The sequence below is a fragment of the Saimiri boliviensis genome, chromosome 8 (assembly GCF_048565385.1).
Source record: "Saimiri boliviensis isolate mSaiBol1 chromosome 8, mSaiBol1.pri, whole genome shotgun sequence".
Classification (NCBI taxonomy): domain Eukaryota; kingdom Metazoa; phylum Chordata; class Mammalia; order Primates; family Cebidae; genus Saimiri; species Saimiri boliviensis.
The window spans coordinates 11,277,666-11,298,567 of record NC_133456.1 but is presented as its reverse complement, the minus strand read 5'-3'; the positions used below and the strand labels follow the sequence as shown (position 1 = coordinate 11,298,567).

Here is a 20,902-nt window from a genome sequence, read left to right as displayed (position 1 = left end):
AACACCCTGCAGGCAGGGCCAGGGGCACGGGCCACTGGCTCTCATAGAGGCTTAGGAATCAGAGGAAAGGCAAGAACTAGAGGAGCCAAGGGGATGCTGGGAGGGGCCCTGGAGAGCAGGGGTTTGGCTGGTCTTGGGCAGGGAGGGGGGCAAGCAGGGGTGTGAGGGCGGGAGGGGTGGGGAGAGGAGGGTGCACTGGTTCTGAATATACTTGCCCTTCAGTTTGCTGATTGGCACTGGGACAGTCCACCAAGAGAGAAAGCGAGGAAAACAAAAACAACACAAACACAAAAACAAACGAAAAGGGGGAGGGGAAGGGGAGGGGCACAAACAATATTTTATTCAATGGCTGTTTGAATGAAAATATTGTGTCTCATCATCATACCGAAAGGAAACTTCGTGCAAAAAACGACATGAAAGAGAAAGAGAGAGCGAGAAAACTCAAAGGAGATGAGCCTCAGTCGGCCAGGCAGGTGGGGGGCGCCCGGTGGGGCCGGAGCCCCGGCCTCCCTCCCAGTGACCTCGGGCATGGTGGGCAGGCAGGGCCACAGGCTCTAGAGACTCTCTCGGGAGAGGCCCAGGATGAGCAGGGCATGCAGGGGTGAGCCACAGGCAGAGGAGTGGGAGAGGCAGGTGGGGAAGGAGGGGGACCAGGGAGAAAGTGGGGAGGAGGGAGAGGAAGGGGGATGGGGAATGAAGGAGAGAGGAAAGAAGGTGAGGAGGGAGCCAGGGGGCAGACTGGAGGGAGTTCGGGGAGTGGGACTGAGGGAGAGAGGCGGGTGGGTGCTGGGGTGGGGAGAGCAGGAGGGAGGGAGAATGGGAAAAAAAAATGGAGGAGGTGAGCAGGAGAGAGAGGGAGATAGAGGAGGGTCAGGGAGAAAAGAAGGAGGGAGAGAGACAGGAAGAGAGGAGGGTGGGCAAGGACATAGTATAAGGGAGGGAGGTTGGATACAGGGAGAGGGTAAGTGGGAACTGGGTGAGGATGGAGGAGGAGAGAACACAGAGGAAGGGGCAGAGAGAGAGAGAGAGGGACCGTGGGAAGAGGACACCACAGAGGAAGAGAGCTGAACAGGAAGAGGGAGGAAAGAGGAGAGGGGAGGAGGAGGGGGGGGAGTAAGGGGGGAGGAGGAGGAGGAGGAGGAGGAGGAGGAGGAGAGGGGAAAGAAAGGGAAGGATGAGGGAGGAAGGAGGAGTGGAGTAAGGAGGGGAAGGAGGCAAGGGGAGGGAAGGGGGAAGAAGGAGGAGGAGGGGAGGGGAGCAAAGGAGATGGGGAGGGGAGGAGAGGCAGGATTGGGGAGGAGGTAAGGGGAAGAAGGAAGTGAGGAAGGGAGAGGAGGCAAGGGGAGGGAAGGTGAGGGGGAGGGGGAAGGTGATGGGGGAGGGGGGAAGGTGAGGGGGGAGGAGGAGGGGGAAAGGTGAGGGGTGAGGAGGAAGGTGAGGGGAGGGGGGAAGTCGAGGGGGAAGGGGGGAAGTCGAGGGGGAAGAGGGGAAAGTCGAGGGGGAAGAGGGGAAGGTGAGGGGAGGGGGGAAGGTGAGGAGAGGGGGTGTCTTCCAAGAATGCAGCCCCCAGGAGTGTGTGGGGCAGGCAGGCTAAGGAGGGAAGACACAGAGTAGGAGAAACCAAAAACAGCAACCTCAACAAAAACCATGAAAGAATGGTCTGGAACCGAATCTGAGAAAAGGCGAGCATGCAGATTGCCACAGACTTTTGAGATGCCCCAGCCTGCGGGCGCCTGAGGGTGGGCAGACTGGGCAGGAGGGACCGCCTCGCCAGCAGGCGGCGCTGCCTGTGCTGCCTGGGGCCGGCCAGGGTGCGGGACAGAGGCGGGGTGCAGGGCGCAGGCAGGGGCCAGGCCACTTACACTTGACCTGCAGGATCTGGTCACTGAGGTTGGCTTGGAGGTAGAAGGTGCTGTAGGGTGGGAGCACCAGCCCCAGGCTGAGGGGGGGAAGCACGGGTCACTGCTAGGGAGAGGTGGGCCATACTGGCACCCCCTCCCCACGGCCACGGAGCTGGGTAGAGGCCCCAGCATACCATCCTCCCACCACCAGGGATCCCTCTTAGCTGTGCTTAGCTGTGGGAGGTTCATGGTCTAGGGGCTGGCACCCTGCAGACTCTCAGGAGCCTGGGCTCTCCACTCCTCAAACCCTCCTGGGGTTCACTGAGAAACAGCCCTGAGTGACTCCCCACACCATCTCCCTCCAGCAGCCTCCCTCTGACCCACAAGGGGCAGATGCTGCTGCTGCTGTGAGCCAGCTGCCGTGCCAGTGCCGCCATGGGAGTGGGGTCACCAGCCCCCAGATACTGAGGGCACAGGAGGGCCAGCAGGAAGCAGGGCTGATGCTGATATGGTGGGGCATGGGGGACAGTTGTGGGCTGGCCTGGGCTGTGAGGATGCCCAGGGATTTCAGGATGGACTAGCTGTGAGGGGCATGCAGAGTGTAGCCTGCACCAACTCAGCCTGAGACACAAGGGACCCGCTCCATCCCGAGGCTGTGAGGCGGGCTGAGAGCAGGTGGTGAATGTGCGGACAGTATCCTGGGTGCAGGGATGCGACCCAGTAGTGATGAGGAGACTTCGGATGCACTGTCCTGTGCTCTCGGGACCTGCTGCTTGTTCCTGAAGGGCCAGGGAGGCTCTTGGCAGACTAAGCGTCTGAGGGTGAGTAGTCAGCAGCCCTGGGCACTGGTGCCCCACTGGGACAGTGGTCACAGTGGGAGAGGGAGCGGGCAGCTGGGCTCAGACTCTGGGGCTGCCCCACCCTCTCTGCCCACCCAGCCCTGGCCTCACTCACCTGTAGTTAGTGCTCCTTATAGGCACCCAGGTGTAGTTCCGTATCACCTCATCTATGTACCTCTGGGAGAAAAGGCTGGGTCAGGTACTTGGGCTGGCAGGAGGGGTGGTGGGGTAGGAGGGTGCCCACCCTGACCCCCTGGCCCCCTGCCCTGCTTCCTCACCTCATCCAGGGACTTGACCAACGTTCTGATCTGCTTGTGCCCCTTGTTGCCATCAATCATGCTCCGACGGATCTGGAAAGGGCCAGAGATGTGAGGGGCAGGGTCCCTAGGCTCCTCTGCTCTGTCCTCCACCCTATTCTCCTCTCCTTACCTCTTCCTTGTTCTCATCCTCCAGCTCTGCATCGAGGAAGTCCAGAGTCACAGGCTCCCGGAAGTTGGTGGTCTGTTGGAGGCAGGGCAAGAGTCAGAAGTCCCCATCGTGGAAGGTTTGCCTGCCCTCCTGGCCACCCATCGGGCTCACCTGGGGCTTGAGATTGGGGTGCAGCAACACGTAGCCGTTCAGGTCAATGGCAAACACGTAGCCGTTGGCTCCAAGCTGGAGGCGCAGATCCGGGGCTCAGGGTCTGGAGGGCTGGGCTGGGGTTCCCTGGGCTCCGAAGTTCCCTATTTAGCCTTCCACCGCACTGAGAGGTGCTATTTGCCTGCCTTGGGCTAAGGGACCCCCATGCCACATGGCCTTAAGCCTGTCTCTCCAGACAGGCCCACAGGCAGGGTGACCCTTATGCACCAGCCTTTGCCAAGGCTAATCGGCCGGCCGTGTGCCCTGCCGCTCTGCAGTCCTCATCCTCTCCTGGTTCTCATGAGCTGTCAGTCAGGCTGATCTCTCTGCCTCCACTGGCCCCACAGGGCTGCTGCTCCTGTACCCCTGTGGCCCTCCACTAGCCACTAGTGCTACTGATTTGTGCCTCTGCGTTCCCATCTTAGGGGAGAGCAGTGGGATGACTGGCCCCTTGGGAATCCTACCTGGGGCTTCCCTTCCAGGTAGGAGGGAAGTAGGAGTAAGTAGGACCCGGACCCAGCCCTCACCTCCCCGAGTCAGTTTGTCACTATACTTGGAGGCCAATGCCACAGCCCCTGCCTGCTCAGGGCCAAGCAGGGGCTTAAGGGGGCTCAGGCTTAATGATGCTGTCATACATACCACACCTCTCCCCCTTCCACAGGCAAGATGCAGACTCCCTGACTGCAGGCGCTGGGCCAGCCACACTGCCATCTTGCCCCTACCCTGGTTTATGATTCTGTTTTTCACCTTTAGGCCCTTGGCCAGAGAATTCCCTCGGCCTCTCCTCCTTTCCCTTCTGCCCGGGACACTCCTGCCTACGTGCATGGGCCAAGTCTGGCCTGCTGCCCATTACTATGTGGCCATGAGCTAAGAATGGTTTTATGTTTTTAAATGGCTGGAAAAAAATCAAAGGAAGAATTGTACTTCGTGACATGTGAAAATTATCCGAAATTCAAGTGTCAGTATACACAAATAAAATTATATCGGAACATAGCCATGCCCATTTGTTTATGTTTTGTCCGTGGCTACTTTCACAATACATCAGTGGAACTGAGTAAGAGATGGGTATTTAGGTTGGTGAAGCCTGAAATATTCAGTCTGGCCCTTTACATAAAGTTTGCCAACCCAAGGTCACCTTGCTCGAGACCCAAGGCCATTTCCTGGTGAAGCCTTCCTTGACCCCCTGAACTCAGAGGTCTCCATGGAGGTGCTGTAATACCCATTAGTCTTCCTCCTGAGCCTGCCTTGCATCCACGTGGGAGGCAGGGCAGGCGGATGGGCAGGTGGATGCTCACCGTGTAGTTGGGAGTCAGTCTCTTGATGTCATTCAGAGCCACATCGATGCCCATCACGCCCAGGATCAGCTGGTTCTGGGAGCAGAGGCATGGGGGGCTCCAAGACGGGCTCAATTCCATGGGGAGCCACCCTCAACAAGGCCTTGAACTGCTCTCACAGGCAGTGTGCAGGCCTGCCCTGCCCCTCCTCCACCTCCAGACCTGCTGGGGGCATGCCCATCCCTCCCCAGGCACGCCCATAGCCCCAACCATCCCCTTTCCTCACCTTCTTTTCCCCAGGGCCATCCTGTGTCAGGTTGAAGACAGGGAGGGTCCCTGTTACCACCAACCCCAGTCCCTGAAGGGAGAGGAAGATGATGGAGTCACTTGTGGCCAGCACTGCTCCCATCCCAAGTGTTCAGAGCAGGGCTCAGGTTCAGGCCACCTCTTTCTCTTGTGCTTGGTTCACCCCATAAGGGGGCCCTCCAGGGTCTTGACCCTTGGGGATATCCCTGGGGGAAGAGTGCCAGCCCCACTCCTTCCTTGCCCAGAGACCTTACCAGTGCATCCTCATACACGTTGGTCCACTGCACCTGCTTGGCTTCCTTGCCTGCCAGCACCATGGGCCTGCCCAACACATCTAGATATTCCTGGGGAGGGGGCGGTGGTAGGGGTCAAGAGTGCCCTTCCCAGGCACTGCCTGTTCTGCCTCCCTAGGCATTGGGCTTGTGCACCAGCCACCACTAGGGGGCGCCCTTGGCCCACAGCAGCCCAAGTCATACAGCATCTCTGCAGGGAAGCCAGGGACTGGGAGAAGGGGCCGCTCCCAGTCTCACCTGTGTGTTGATGCGGATGGCTCCTATGGAAGGGATCTCAAAATAGTAGCCTGTGAAGGAGGGAGAGGCAGAGGTGAGCCTTGCTGGCGCTGCAGGACCCATGTGCAGGGGACCCTGCCCTTGGGGTGTGTCTGCAGCCCTGCCTTTGGACTTCTCTCTTTTTTGGCATCCTCTCCCTCTAGTGCACCTGGCCTCTGCCCTGCCATGGGCAGTGCTATGGAGGGGGAACGAATGCAGCAGTATCAGGAAGCAGAGTAGGGGGCAAACATGGGCAAACAGGAGACTGAGGTCTGAGGTCCCTTATTCTGGAATGCAATGCCATTCAAAGTCCACCTGGCAGCCAGGCCCAAGTGCACAGAGAGATGGATGGATCAGCAAACAGATGCAGGAGCAGACAAGCTGGGGATGGATGGACAATGGACAGATAGACAGATGGGCAGAAAGAGACTCAGGCAGGTGAACAACACGTTAGCCCCCAGATAGAGTGAGGGACAGCCTTGTGGATGGGAGGAGGCACTGTCTTGCAGTGGGTGAACACACAGCTGGGCATATGGATGCACACTTGAACAACAAATGCGATGGACAAAAAGAAATGGCAGGCAGGCCCCCGGCAGTGATGCCCTGGGGAGGCACCTTTGTTGGCGCAGGCCATCCACTGCAGCGGTGTGACATCGTAGTTATGCTGCCCCACGGAGAAAGTAAACACGCGCACCTGTGGGGGGCTTGAGGTTACTGCCGCAGCCACCAGGGCACAGCCCTCCTGTGTACTGGGCCCAGGTCAGGGCAGCCCCTGCCTCGGCTGAGCCTCACCGTCCGGTTTGGCCAATTGTACTTCTCAAAGACATCCTGCACACGGTCCTCACCACCGTCCGTGAACATCATGATCATCTTGTTGCAGTTGGCCCGAGTGATGTTGGACTGCGGGGAGTGAGGTGGAGGCAGGCAGCTCTCAGTCCCAGCTCTCAGTCCTTCCTGGTCTAGGGGCAGGGCCTCAATCCCCCGGTAGGCCTGGTCCTCAGGCCCTCCTCCCCCACAGCAGATGGTGCTATCTGTCCAAGCTGCCTGTTTGGTGCTAACGAGGCCATCCGTCTTGATTTTCTGGGTGTCACCAAGCCTGGGCCCTCCCCTCCCCCAGCCACCCGCTTGCCCACCCATGGGGCTCACGTTCTGCAGCTGGTCAAAGGCATACTCAAAGCCGGCCTTGTAGCCTGTGGTGCCCTTGGCCACCATGCCCTGCACAGCTTCCTTGAACACCTTCTTGTTGCGCACATTGGCCTGCACCAGGTGTGTGAAGCATGACACTGGCTGCGCCTTCTCGTTGAACTGTAGGAACAGCAGGGTGGTGAGCGGCCTCGGGCTGGCCAGGCAGGCAGCTGTTGTGTGGGGCTGGTGGTGGTCATAGGAGCAGGGCAGGTGGGGTGACACATTTCGCCCTGTCTGTTGCCTTGGCACTCACCGAGGCCACATTCACATAGTCATCATCAGAGAGCGTGTCCAGCATCTCGCAGACAGATGTCTTCATCAGCTTCAGGGTCAGGCCACTCACACTGCCACTGCTGGAGAGGTCAGGCAGGGGCCGTGGAGGCGCCAGGGGAACCTGCAGTGTTCTCCTGCCCATCCCCCATGATGTTCAGGGCAGCAGAGTCTAGCCTGTTCCCTACCCCCGCCCGAGCCCGGGCCCCACTTGCCAGCACTGCTCACTCACACGTCCACGATGATGACCATGTCCTTGGGTGACGAGGCCCCCTGGATATACCTGCCCAGGAGATGCTGCTGTTAGGGCCAGACCCACTGGGACCTTGTGAGTCCTTTCTTCCTTCACACACATATTGACTCAACACGTTTCTCTTGAGCATGCACTGTGTGGGCCAGACAGGGTTCTAGGCACTGACGACACCACATTTAATGAAACAGACACCGTCCTTGCCCATGACATCAATGATCTGGTTCCTCAGCAAGGAAAAAGTCACAGGGGGATATATGAGCAGGTGATTCCCAGAGCGGGCAGGAGGCACATTTCCACAGTGGCTTGTTGTGTCCTCTGCCTCGGGTTAGGGCCCCAAGGGCAGAGTCTAGCAGTCTTTGGCATGGTGCAGGTGGCAGGGAAAGAGAGTCATAGGGAGCTGCGGGAGGGGCAGAGTAGAGGGGAGGGGTTTCTGGGGCTCAGATGGGTGGGGCAGGGACTGGTTAACCCTACAGAAGCTACATCTGCCTTTGGGGACCCCCTCTGGTACAATCTCTCAGTCCTGAGTGGGTGGAGGTGCTGGGCAGTGGACTGGGGGCATGGCAGCTGGGAGCCCTGCCTGGGTGATGGGATCCATTTTCCAGTGGCAACGATGTGTGAAATGAAAATTGGATACAGCTGGCTGCACCCTGCTCGGAGGCTTGGAAATCAGGAGGGAGGGGAGCAGGCAGGAGAGGTGGGGAGCTGAGGGGGTGTCCCTCCCCAGCTCCTTCTTGCTCGCTCACCAGGGTCTCCTTCGGACATCGTACAGGTCGATCTTCTTCGGGGCTCGCCACGGGGTGGCTGAAGGGGGAGAGAAGGTGAGGGGGACTCTACTGGCAGGAAAGGGCTGATCTGGATCGGCAGGCCTTGCAGAGGTGGGTGGCTAGGCCACCCCAGCCTACGGGGCAGCCATCCTGCCCCTTTCCCCCAGGATAGGTGGGCTGGCAGATGGAGAAAGGCAGCGTGCTGGGGGACAGGGGATAGGGGCTTGTACCTACCTGGGTAGTAGCGAGTGACTCCTGTGGCGCTACCGAAGACCTGCCACAGCAGCGTGGGGTCTTGCCTGCGGTTTTCCATGAACACATTCTCCAAGGCCTCTGTCCAGTTGAGCTCATTGAGGATGACGGTGGCTGGGGGGAAGTGGGGAGCTGGGTGGGGAGCACCTGGGCTGTGTCCCGCCCAATCCACCACCACCACACTCATGCCCATGGCCCCACTTAGAATGCCCCACTTGCTCTCGGCCTATCCAGACCCTCCTTATTTCCCAGGACCCAGCTGGGGCTGCCCCAGCTCTTCCAGGAAGACTTCCTGGTCCTCACCCCTTCCCAAGCTCTGAGAGGAACAGTTCAGCCTACTCTTCCTCCAGGCCCCACATGAGTAGGCAGGGCAGCTGTGGCTGGTAGCCTCTGGAGAGGGGCTGCCCAGGTGGCAGGGTACAGGGAGCTAGGAGGCCTCGGTCCAGCATGCTGCCTGGAGTTAGTGCTGGTCCCTGAGGAGCTCACCCATTCAGCATGCACTCCAGTCTGCAGCCACAAGAAAGCAATTAAGGGCCCGCTGATGGGGCTGGAATTATTCAGCTATTAAGGTACCTGATAAGCTGGAAGCCACTCAGCTCCATGATTAATCAACTTGGGCCAGAAGCAAGCAGGGGTGGGGGTGGGGGCTCTTGGAGGGGCAGGGGCAGTGCCAGATCCTGCTCCAACACATGCACACGCACACGCACACATCTGCACCCCCAACAGGTATACCTGTGTCTAACCTGTGTGTTTCCAGCCAGATGAAACCCACCTGCCCAGCAACCCAGCTGCTGCCATGGGCTCAAGGGCACACACACACTCATATCTACATACCACTCTGTACCTACAGGGGACGCCTGGGGGTCCTGTTCACAACCCCCTACCATCAGTTGCCCCATTCTCCCTTCTCCCCAACCCTTGTAAGTGACATGTACAATCCCCTGACCAGACCCAGCCCTGCACTCACACACAGAACAAGGTTCCTCTCAGAGAATGGACTCCATCCTGCAGACCCTTCGACCTGGGCAGAGGCCCAGGATGGCTTGAGCAGTACCCTCGACCCCCAACTTGGGGCATCCCGATGTGTGTGTGTGTGGGACATGTTCTCATGTGGGCAGTGACCCTATTCCTGGACACTTGGACAAAACAGCAGGAGTGGGACACGGCTGCTTCTGCCAGGCCTCTGTGCCTCCTCCCTCCTCCAGGGACCTCCACCCTTTCTTCCCACATAGAGCTCAGCCACTGTCACCCCGTACAGGGATCCCCATCAAAAATCTACCCCAAGTGAGAACCAGAGACCACCTTTAGCAGGCAAAGGCAGAAAGCGTGATTTACAATTCGAAAGCCTCTGCCCCGGCCCCAGGGAGGTGACATGGTGACAAGCTCCTGGGCACTCTCCCTTCGGGCAGCCCCTCTGGAGCGTGGGGCCTCTGCTGTGTCTGCTGCCTGATCTCTGTCTCCTGCTCCCACTCCCTTCACACTCTGTTCCTGTGCTTCCCGTAACTGTCCGTAATGTGAAAACAAAACACATTTCGAGTGCTGGCTCTGCTTATTGAACATTATGTTATGGTCCTGTTCCTAATTTAGAAACTTAGTGAGTTGAACAATTTCTATTTTTCTCTCTAAGGAAAAAATAAAGTCAGGCCCTCCAAAGTTTCACACAGCACTGTTTGCCCTGAGAGTCTGCCTATCAGGCCCCACCTCTCACTGTGCCTCGGCTTTCCTATCTGCATAATGACAGGCTTAGAGCAGAAGGGTATCCTTGGTTCAGGTCAAGGGCCAAGAGAAGACCCCTGCTCTGTGTGGGCTATCCCTGCAGGCACCTGTGACCCCCACATGCATATACCCATTCAGGCAAGATACACTCGTGCAAACACTCCTGCCCCCGCCTGGAAAGGGCCTGCTACTCAACCCCATGTGCGCACACCCACACTCAGATAACGCTGAGTTAGGAAAGGGGACCATGCCCCCTCAGGCAGGTGATTACAGATTTAATTAAAAGTGACACAGTAAATAAAAAACATATAAAATGTAATTTGTGTGGGTAGCCAGGGGTGACTGGGGAGGGCAGTGTGACTTCTGTTTTAATTAGCACGCCTGCCTGCGATAGTGCCCCTTGACTGGCTCAGGCAGGTGGCCTGCGGGGAGTCTGTGGGGAACAGGGAGAAGCACCCTTCCCCACCCTGGTCTGAGGCTGCCCAGAAGGCCTAGCTGACTCCGAGGTGGAGAGGGCCTCCCTGAGAAGCCTGGGAATTCCCGGCATTTCGGAGTCGAGGCAGTGGCTCTGGGACTTCTGAGTCCCAGACCAGTGGACTCCTTGGATTCTGAGGCTACTCTGTAGGTGCCCATAGAGCCATGCCAGAAACAACAGGCCTCATGCCTTCAATCCTGCTGCTAGAGCTCCCCCTCCATGTTTGACTCTTGGCTTTCTCCCCCTTTACCTCCCGGGAGCTTCAGGAAGTTCCTCCTCATGTCTGACTTAAATCCTTGTAGTTATAGTGACCTCGTTTCCCCATTGTATAAAGCCACCTTGTCCCTGGAGCTTGGACTTTCAACCACTCTCTTCTACATCCCCCTTCCCCGTACCCCCAGTTCCTGGCTGCTTTGGGCAGGAAAACTCCCTACCCTCTTGGTTCTGTGTCAAGGAGAAGAAGGGCAGTGTCATAGGGTTGGTATCTGTAAGTGAGGAGTGGTTCCCTGTCCCCCTACCCTCTGTGTCCATGTGATGGGTGGCAGCTTCTCAACCACTCCGACTTGGGGCCAGGGAATGGGGAAGGGTGGTGAGGCGCTGCTTCAGGGGCAGGCGGACACTCAGTCCCACATGTGGGGAATGGTGTGTGTGTGCGTGCATTTGTGTGGGTGCCTGTGGATATGTGGGCAGGAGACCGTGCATGCACAGGGACAGAGGCTCAGCGTTTCGCAACTTGCTGAGTGTTAGGGTGAGGCTCTGCCTGTGAGTGCTTGATGCCTGCATGTGAGTGAATCTGAGAGGCGAGCAGGAGTGATCTCAGGTGTAGGAGGCCAGAGGTAGATGGCACTGGCTTTCTGTCCCCAAGGATTCTGCAATGCCCTGGCAGTGGGCCTGCCCCTATGGCAGGCGGGAGGGGCTATTCCGATTGCTTTGCATACTCACAGCCTTTGTAGATGTCCGTGGGGATCTGTACAGCCGTGTATGAATAGTTGACCTTGTTCTTGAAGTTTGGGTCCTCGATGAAGTCCAGCCTTAGGGTGCTGGCCTTAGACCCCCTTTCCACGTCCTCACTCTCAGGGTCGTCCTGCAGAAAGGGCACCCCCAAGCAGTGTCAGGGCTGGAAAATGGTGAATGGGGTTGGAGAGGCCTGCAAGTAGGGGCAGGGAGGGCCAGAGTCCAGGAAATAGGGGCATCTCAAAAAGAGACGATCGCAGCAGGAGACAGATGGAGAGACATGGGGACAGATGGACATGGGGTTGGACCCCTCACCCAAGAGGCCTGGACTTCCACCTCCCCCTGCCCACCTCCCCATCCCCACATTTGCTAAACCCAAATTTAAAAACCAAAATTAAACCAACCCCTTCTTCACATTCTTGAAAACCAATTAGGGAAGGAGGCGAATCATGGAGCTAGTTAGAAGGAGTGGGCTCCAGAATTCTGCTTAGAAGGACGTGCCTGGTGCACTCACAGGGAGGCCTCAGCAGTCCCTCCCAGGAGCTCTGTGCTCCCACAGCCATCACTGGGCCCTGCCCAGCCCCTCTATGGAGTTCCTTTGGCTCCAGGGGGAGGGCCCTAGCCCCATCTAAGGCAGGGCACCATCCCCTGCAGCCTGATGGCTCTAGGGTCTGAGCTGGGGAGGCTACCTTGGGAAAGCTGGGCTGGGGGCTACCATTCAGAACTGCTGACCTCCAGAGGGAGGGTCTGTGGTGCCTGCTAGCAGCAAGATTGAAAGGGCCCCTGTTGATTTTCTAAAATGAGCCACAGCGGCATGACAGGTGCCAATTATGGCATCGCATGGCCGGGCAGGCTGGGCATGCGCTGTTGGCCCTCCCCCACCATTACAGGCTGGCAGGAGTGGGCCTGTGACTACAGTGTTGATGCTGCAGCTGGGGAGGCAGGCTTGGGTGCAGGTATGCAAGGAAGGGAAGGGAGGGAAGATGGTGCTAGAGAGTGAAGGCAAAGAGGAAAAAGCCAGACTGGGCGGCAAGGGAGAGAAGGAGACTAAGGGTGGACAGCAAAGCTGGGGGGCTTCCTAGGATGGTTAGGAGGGATCAGAAGCAGCTGAACCTCCCCCACGCTCCCTCACTGCCCCTCAAGGCCTCTGTGACTACCCTCAGCCCAGGTTTAGCTCATTTATTCTCCCCCATGGGTCCACATGGGCTGACCCCCACTGCTGACTGTGTCCTGGGCATGTCCCTCCCCTGTGTTTCTGCCTCTAGGCATTTGCCCAGGCTGTGTCTTGTCTGGGGAAAGGGTGACCATGCCTCTCCACACAGCCAGATGAGCTCTCCACACCCCGGGGACACGGCTCTGAATGGCCTGTGGCAGACACTTGTTTCATCTCTTTGAGGGTAGATTTTGTACAGCAGAATCCAAGCTGTCTGCTGTACTCCCACTGCCCTCTTGCAGTGTGCCAATCGTTTGCCCACCCTAGAAGACCCTGGGTGCTGGGTAGAGCCAAGGCAGGCAGCCTCAGAGCACGGAGGCCAGAGTGGGAGCCAGCCGCCCATGAGGCGTGCACCACTCATGATCCGCTCAGAGGAGGGGGAGGCTCGGGAGAAGAAAGCCCCCGAAATGTCAGCAGCAGATGAAGGGCACTAGAAAATTTAATCTCCCAACTTTCCCAACTAATGTGACATTTGGATTCTGTTCTGATAAGCTATCAGCTGGCGAACTTTTCCCTTCCTTTTCTTTCCCCCACCCCCACCTTCTGGCTAGTAATTTAAAAGTAAATGGTCTAGAAAGATCTTTAACTGTACCTCTGGCAAAGATTAAAAAAACAAAACAACACAACAAGCAGGGAAGTCTCGGAAAATGTGTGCGTGCTGTCATTTATACCAGGCGTTTGGCCTAGCTGACCCTAGTCTAGCTGGGCCCCAGAGTGAAGCTCCCTCATCGGGCAGTCCCTAGCCCCCCAGCAGAAGTCCAAGGGGCTGGGGGCAAGGAGTCAATGATTTAGAGTGAGGGGTTGGGGCCCTGGAAACGGGATGCTGGAGGCAGGTTCAGAGCATCCCAGGAGGGGCTGGGTACCAGGCTGGCCAAGGAGCCCCTCAGTGCCACCCCCCAGCCCAGGGGCTTTGTATGGTGGACAAATGCAGTCTCCTGGTTTATATTTAATGCACTGATTGCTAAAATTACAGCCTGATGCCGAGGGGGCTAAGGAATTAGATTCAGGGTCTAATTAAAGGTTCGCTCTTCATTTGAATTTCAGATTCCAGCTTTAATTTTAGCAACTTCTCTGGGAGCCACGGAGCTCAGCCAAGGGGAAGCACACCTGCTTGAGCCCACCCCACTCTGTCTCGGGCCCTCTGCCCTCCCTGCAGCTCTTCCAGGCCAGCCTGGCACTGCGGATCCTGCGCAGGGATCCTTTCCAGCCTTCTCACCTCCTGGTGTCATTGGATACCTCTCACTTGTCCCAGGAAACCCATCAAGCCCTCAGGCCTGGGAGAGGAAGACTGGATCTTGGGTCCTCCGAATCAGCCAGCAGTCCAGACTCCGTGCTGCTGTGACACCTCTGTTTACAGAGGGGACCATCGGGTCCAACTACTTTTGCCTTAAAATCAGGCAAAGGGTCGTGGGCCTTGACAAGCTCAGCAAACACTGTCTACTCCAAGTGCCCTACACCCTCAGACACTCTTGTCTTCTCTGTAGCCACCTCCCCTACAAATGGTCATACAGCTTTCATGTGAGTCTTTTGGTGACGGGGACCTCACTACCTCACAGAGCAGCCGAGGCGGACTTGAGCCAGTGAATGACATGGAGGCAGCAGGATGGTGCAGCTCTGGGCTCTACGGACAGTCCCAGTGCCACCACTTCTGAGGTGGGTGATCCCATGTGAGCTCAGGGCCAGGCTCTGACAGTGGGCCAGGATGTGGGGTGCTCAGCACAGGGAAGGGAGCTGCCCTGACCTGGAAATGCACCTGGACCTCCCTGCATCCTGCTCACACCTGCCCACCTCTAGGAAGCCTTCCCAGCTGCTCCGTCTCCTTCCTCTCTCTGCACTTAGAGAGGCCTGCTCCATCTGGGACCTAAACCGCCACATGTGGGGAGGTCCAAGGACGTTACTGCCCACCCCACACTGCAGTCAAGCTCAGCCCATCAGTGTGCAGAGACGCAGCCCTGAAGGGGTCCGGACTTCTAGGAAGTTGTGGGAGGTGGCGGGTGGGGCCTGTGTCACCACGGCTCTGCAGGGTTGAACTCAGAACGTGTGGGGCTGAGTTCTAACATCCATTTTACAGCTGAGGCCACCAAGGCCCAGCAGGGAGGTGTGGCTCAGGAGGGGGTGCTCACCAGCTCAGCGTCAGCCTTGGCATCATAGTACAGGATGTCTTCCTCCTGATGGGGGGAGAGAGGCCTCAGCACTCGTTGCTCAGGGTCCCGAGACAGACAGGATTCCCAGCCCCAAGGCCTGCGTGGCACCCTTAGATTCCTCTAGGGCAGAGACTGTCCCTTTCTCCCACCCAGAGCCACCCTCCTGAAGGGGTGGATGGGTCAGGGTTGGGAATGCAGCCAGGTCCGTCTTCAGGGGCCCCTGCACAGGCTCCAGAAACACGCAGTACTCCTGGGTCAGGTTCCCTGGGCCTCCCTAACTCGGAGGCCAGAGGCCCTGGGCTTCGGCCCTTCCAGGCTGTCTGCAGAGAGGCTGAGGCAGCACCAGGGAGCGAGGAAGACGGGAGAACAGAGCCGAGTTTGGGCCGGAGGGAAATAATGACTCGACGCTGCATCTTCCAATTTCTTCTATTAAAAAGCCTGCTCATTACGGGCATGTACTTATTAATTATCTGTGATTTGTTGTGAAATGCGAGGGGGTTTCCACAACAGGAGCGGGAGAAAACAAAGCCCGGCCCTGGCGCCTGCCTCCCGGCCCTCACAAGCCCGCGTCTGTCTCGCCCATCCCTGGTCCATGCCTGCTTGCCAGTAGCCTGGGTTCTTGGCCATCTGTGCGTCATAATCACCGGCCGCCCCGGGGACCCACAGCACAAACGGGCTAATTTCATGTGTAATGATCTTTAATCAGAACCGAGCGCGGCTGACAGAGGCCACCAGAAGGTGAGCCCGGTGTCAGCCAAGTGTCACCGGCTCAGGAGGGGCTGCTACACTCTGCCCCCGTGGGCTCCGGGGCCACGACTCGGGACAGAGCTGCTGTCCAAGTGCTCCTCAGCGCTGTTCTGTACAGCAAAAACCTGCCTCGTGGCACCAGTGGCCCCTCACTCGCTCAGGGCTTCTTTGTGGTCTGCAAATGGGAGTGGTGACCAAGTGGGCTCCCTAGGGCCTGGCTGTGAAGTGGGGCCTTACTCCACCGGGCAGAAGTCACCCAGGACACCTGCTTCCCAAGGCCCAGCTGGGGCTCATTCAGTGTGTGACCCCAGGGCTAGACCACTCCCTCTCTGAGCCCCAGGCTCCCTAGGCAACACTCTGGGGAGGGGCCTGCTGTGGTGACTGCCCAGGGGCTGTGTCGGTATCTGGGACTGTTTCAGGGAACAGTCCTAGTCTGTCTCTCACCAGGGGTCTAGGAGCTGCAGGCCACTGGTTAGACATGCAGGCTTAGTCCCAACATTCTGGAATACCGACTTTAGGCCTGGCACCAGGATGGGCAAGACCACAACTTCCTGAGGAACCTAAGACCAAAGGCAGCCCTAGAGTTCCAGTATCCAGCTGCCTGCTGAGTCTGGTGCTTTCTTACAGCAGCCCTACGACCCCATTCATCAGAGGCTGTGAGGGCAGGGAGAAGAAAGCCTTCCCACCCTGGCTCCAACCTGCCCTCCCAGCCCGTAGTCAACCTTGCCCACACCCCCTACCCACCTAGCAGTGAAAGAAGACTGCAGCCCTGGTGGGCCTGGGGCAGGGGCGGAGGCAGGGGCCCAGGCTGCAGGGTGCTCGGCCTTTCCCCGCGCCCAGCTCCGACCGAAGCACATAATGAAAGCTGACATTACATCAAACACAATAAGGAGTTTCGGTTGATGAAGATCATTCCTGAACACACAAACCCATTAAACTGAGGGGAAAAAAATATCAATTCAACACACTCGCTGTGAAAAGAAAATGTGATTTGTTATCTAAAAGGGGGTTATAAACACAGCTCTGATGCTCTTTCCCTCCATAATGAAAACAGGCGGCTGTGGTGGGAGGACTGCAGATTACAGCCTGGGGCCTCACTCATCCACTTTTTAGGCAAACCTTCTGCAAGGATGGGAAGGACACGAGCGGGGGATGGTCACCTGCAGCCCTCAGGAGCTCGGGGCTCCCCTCATAGACTAGCTGAGTCCTGCCTGCACCTGGGTCAATACTGGGTGCCTCAGAGTTCACTGGGGCCACCTCTCCAGCTGCTCCAGGTGCTTCGATTCTCTATTTGTTCTGTTGTTTCATGGTGTCAGTGGAACATCAGATATTGGTGGCGTCAGGGACACAGGGGGACATGTCACCCAGGAGGATTCTCAGTCCCCTGCAGATGAGAGATGAGGCTCAGGATTCTGCATGGACTTCCTGCCCCACAGGGCTTGGAGGACCCCTCCTGGCCTCTCCTGCCTCGAGGAGGGCCAGACCATGCCCTTCCTTGGTAAGAAGAGCATGGATGGTGGCACACAAGGTCACACATGTGAACATACATCATAAATACAGCTGTGACTGCTATGCATGATGTGGTGTGGAGCTGGGGGTCTGCAAGTGGGAGTGGGGACCAAGTCAGCTCCCTTGGGCCTGGCTGTGAAGTGGCAGGCAGAGCCAGCACTCACTGGGAGTGTGGCAGGAGGGGACCGTCAGGGTCAGGGTGGGAGGGTTTCCAAGAAGGCCTCTGTTGGAGTCTGTACAGTACCTGAATGTCTACCAGCAGTGGCTACCTCCTGGGTTAAGCAACAAGGAGGCAGTATTCTCTAGTGACTGATGGCCAAAGAGTCTTGGCCTCTAATTCTAACCTGGACATGTGAGCTCTGGAATTCTGGGCATTGAGTGAAGACTGAGGCCAAGCCAAAAAGGTCTCAGCCTACTGGCTTGTCCCAGTGGCCCCCTGAGGACTCCCAGGGGTCACCCCCGAGAAGGCAAGGCTGCCCAGTTAAATCATACAGCCTCCATAAGGCTTCACCTCTGGGTCTCTATTTCCCCACTTGTAATATCAGGATGATGAGGCCTCCTCTGAGGGTGTGAAGAGGATGGGGAGGGCCTCTCCAGGGGTAGGGCCCACCCTGCCCATGGGTGGGCATCTTCTGTCTTTGCAACTCCACAGCCTAGAGGAGAGGCTGAGTGTGGAAGAGACCTGGGTGGGGTGAAACGGGTGTCCTTAATGTCTGGGGTCCACTCCCCTGACACACCCTGTGTTACCTGATATTTTTTTGAGACAAGAGTCTCACTCTGTCACCTAGGCTGGAGTGCAAGGGTGAAATCTTGGCTCACTGCAACCTCCATCTCCCAGGTTCGAGTGATTCTCCTGCCTCAGCCTCCTGAGTAGCTGGGACTATAGGCACGTGCCACCACACCCAGCTAATTTTTGTATACTTAGTAGAGACGGGGTTTCACCATGTTGGCCAGGATGATCTTGATCTCTTGATCTCGTGATCCGCCTTTGGCCTCCCAAAGTGCTGGGATTACAGGTGTGAGCCATCATGCCAGGCCAGTTACCTGATATTTTAGGGTCCATTTTGCCCAACTGGGTAGGAGTTGGGGGAGCCACCCCCCCTGAGCTCATACACGTACCCGCCCATGTAGATGTGGGTACACAGGTAAGAATAGAGGGGCGGGGCAGGGGGGTCCTCATGATCCTTGGGTTGGTGACATACACTCTCCTTAGCAGGAGCCAAGCCCTAGAGAGGTGTGAGGAGTGTAGGTCTTAGAGAACAGGCTGCGGAAGTGAGTGCGGGGTGAGCAAGGGAAGGGCAGTTGTTAACTGTGTTCAGTGCTTGGAAGGTGGCTGCCAAGGCCTGGCCAGACATGACTGCCACCTGCCTACCAGCTGCCTGTGCAGGCCCAGGCCAGCCACCCGCTGCACCAGTGAGGACGCTTGGCCTTCCTGCCCTGGCCCAGTGCCAGCTCAGCCCGGCCAAGAGGACTGTTTTCTGAGAGAGCCGTCTGTCGCTGGCTTGGCAGAGGCAGGCAGGGGCCCTATGGCTGGGTCAGACCCTCAGGCCAGGAAGGCCACCTGTCCTGTCCAGCTGGCTCTGTCAGCCTGGCCTAGCCCCCTCACAGCCCTCCCTCTAGTCCCTAGGCAGAGCTCCATCCATTCCCACCATCATACTCCCCAGGGCAAGGCTGTGTCCTTCCCTCACACTCCCCAGGGGAGGGCTGTCTCTTCTATGCCACTCCCGGGCCATGGCTTTGTTTCCTGTAGGCCCTGGCATTGGCATTGAGGCACTGGGGTCAATGGCCACTCTCCCCTCCCCTATCCATGCCCTGGCTCGGCTCCTCCCTGGTGGTGGCTTTGGGGACACGCAGTGTTGGCATAGTGTGGTGCTGGCACCAGGTGTGATCTGGCAGGTGGCCCCTCTTCATCTATCCTCAGTGTTATGGGCACCAGGGACCTGCTGCCTGCCTGCAGGGGCATGGGAGGCGCTACCTGCTAATCAGGGCCATTGTTTCTCTGGTGTCCAAGGGTCTGGGTTGGCCAGGGACGAGGAAAGTGGGTAGGAGCTTTACATCCAGGCATTGCCCTGTTGATCTCTTGTCCCAGCTCTGACCCTGCAGACTCCGGGATCCCCCAACCCCCAGGCTTGGGCTAGAGGAGTTGTGAGCATGTGGATGTGGGTATACCACTGATACCATTGTCTGTTCTTCAGAGGTTTGCACCTGGACCTGCCGTATGCTGTCAACACAGGGAAGGCCACACCCAGCTGACGGTGCAGTGGATTCCAGTCTGGCCACATGGGCCAAGCATTTCCTCTGTGTCCAGAACAGCTGGGTGCCATCCTCTCCATTTCAGAGGTAAGAAGACTGCTCCTGGTCATGCTGTTACTGCTGCGGGCAGTGGGGCCGATCCTAGGGTTGGGGCTAGAAAAGGGATTCCTAGCAGACATATCTGGAGAGAGAGGCTTTGCACTTGAAGGAGGGGTGGGTAAGGCCATTCCTAGGAAGAGGGCCTGAGTTCGAGGCTGGAACTGTGGCACAGGCCAGGTGCCTTTCCTGGGTTCTGGGAAGGAACATGGTTCCTTGTCTGTCATCTCCTGAAGGTTGCTGGAAGGATGTGGTTTCAGGGGTGGGTGGTGTGCCTCCAAGGAACAAAACAACATCCCTTCCCAGCCTCAAGTCCCTGCACCCTCCCCTGGCATGGACAGTCCCTTCTGTGATCATTGCTGTCAGCTCTCCCTGGCAGCCCAGGAATAGCTGGCTGGTGTTGGGCTCACGGACCCACCATTAGCATTGATGCCTTTCAGCTTGGCAGCAGCAATGCTTCCTGGGAAGAGCAGTGACCCGGTAGCTGGGAAGGAGGGAGGTGACTACAACCCTGTTCACCCTACCTGAGACACTAGTGTGACACATAGGTGGGCACCTTGATGGGCTGTGGCATGGAGGGTGATGAACATCAGATGAACAAGGCCGGGCCCAGCTGGCCCTGTGCTCAGGGCTGCTTATGGTCACACCCACAGCTTGGGGCACCTCAGGTCAAGCCAGAGGGAGGGGGGCCACTGGGACTCATCTCAGGACAGAAGTACTCAGGCCCCGAGGACTGGTGTGGCCAGAAGTGCATCCATGCCATCACGCCTGACATGTGCACTGATTCCTTCACACCTCATAACCTAGCTGACAGGCGGCACCAGCACCAGCCAGTCCTTTGCCAAATGGGGAACCTGAGGCTCTCGCTTGGGTCCCACAGGGACTGTGGCCAAGCAGCACTGGAGCAGGAGAGGGAGAGAAGCAGTCCCCAGCCTCCAGGGGAAGGGAGACTGCTTTAGGGAGTTACTAGCTCATTCTTTAGAAAATCATCTTTCATTTCCAAAATCATGTGAACTCCCTGAGGGCAGCACCCAGCACCTGCCAGGGGCAAAGCAAGAATACCATGGTGTGTGCAAGGTGAAGCACCCTCAGGGTGGCCTGGGGGATGGGGACTGGGGAGGAGGTTTAGGGTTTGGTTTAGGGCTTGGATCGTAGGCATGAACCCCCTGGCACTCAACAGCTGGCTGTGACTCTCTGCCACCAACAGGTAACCTCAGGCAGATCTACCCACTCTGTGTTTCTGTTTTCTTGTTGAATAGGGACAATAAAACCCCACCTGCTTCCTGGCCCAGATGTGCCTGGCCCAGAGCTGGAGTGAGTCAAGGTCTTTCTCCCCAAACTTGTCCCTCCCTGTGTTTAGCACAAGACAACTAGGAGGCATGGTTCATGGACCTACGAAGCTGTGGAGAACACAGCTCTCAAGGGTTCCCTCATCCTTGGCCCTGGGGCTTCCTTAAGTCCAGGAGGAGCCCTGCCTCTGTCTGATGCTGGCCAGAGGGTAGATGTATCCAGCTCCAGCCAAAATCAAACACAGCACGAAACTGGTGAGGGCAACTCAGGCCTAGGCTGGGATGGGTGAGGCTCCCCTTCCATCCCCCACGCTCTAGGTCCTGTGCGCTCAGCTTCTTGCACCTCTGCTCCAAGA

At 57.8% G+C, this 20,902-nt stretch overlaps 1 protein-coding gene across 9 annotated transcripts in view; it reads right to left on the bottom strand.

Moving 5' to 3' along the window:
- CACNA2D2 (calcium voltage-gated channel auxiliary subunit alpha2delta 2) overlaps positions 1-20,902 on the bottom strand; it is a 140,793-nt gene that overhangs the window by 10,067 nt on the left and 109,824 nt on the right. For 5 of the 9 annotated variants that reach the window (XM_074403798.1, XM_074403794.1, XM_074403792.1 and 2 more), the window contains exons 5-23: positions 14,632-14,676; positions 11,284-11,425; positions 8,133-8,264; positions 7,878-7,935; positions 7,114-7,164; positions 6,865-6,964; positions 6,573-6,731; positions 6,219-6,326; positions 6,042-6,120; positions 5,409-5,458; positions 5,133-5,222; positions 4,859-4,930; positions 4,594-4,668; positions 3,260-3,334; positions 3,110-3,181; positions 2,959-3,030; positions 2,796-2,857; positions 1,863-1,939; positions 216-236 (exon numbers count right to left, since the gene is read on the bottom strand). In XM_074403798.1, coding sequence (XP_074259899.1) covers positions 216-236; positions 1,863-1,939; positions 2,796-2,857; positions 2,959-3,030; positions 3,110-3,181; positions 3,260-3,334; positions 4,594-4,668; positions 4,859-4,930; positions 5,133-5,222; positions 5,409-5,458; positions 6,042-6,120; positions 6,219-6,326; positions 6,573-6,731; positions 6,865-6,964; positions 7,114-7,164; positions 7,878-7,935; positions 8,133-8,264; positions 11,284-11,425; positions 14,632-14,676 — 1,540 coding nt within the window. The remainder of the gene's footprint in view (positions 1-215; positions 237-1,862; positions 1,940-2,795; positions 2,858-2,958; positions 3,031-3,109; positions 3,182-3,259; positions 3,335-4,593; positions 4,669-4,858; positions 4,931-5,132; positions 5,223-5,408; positions 5,459-6,041; positions 6,121-6,218; positions 6,327-6,572; positions 6,732-6,864; positions 6,965-7,113; positions 7,165-7,877; positions 7,936-8,132; positions 8,265-11,283; positions 11,426-14,631; positions 14,677-20,902) is intronic. The other 4 variants (XM_074403796.1, XM_010347107.3, XM_010347109.3 and 1 more) reach the window with 1 other exon arrangement.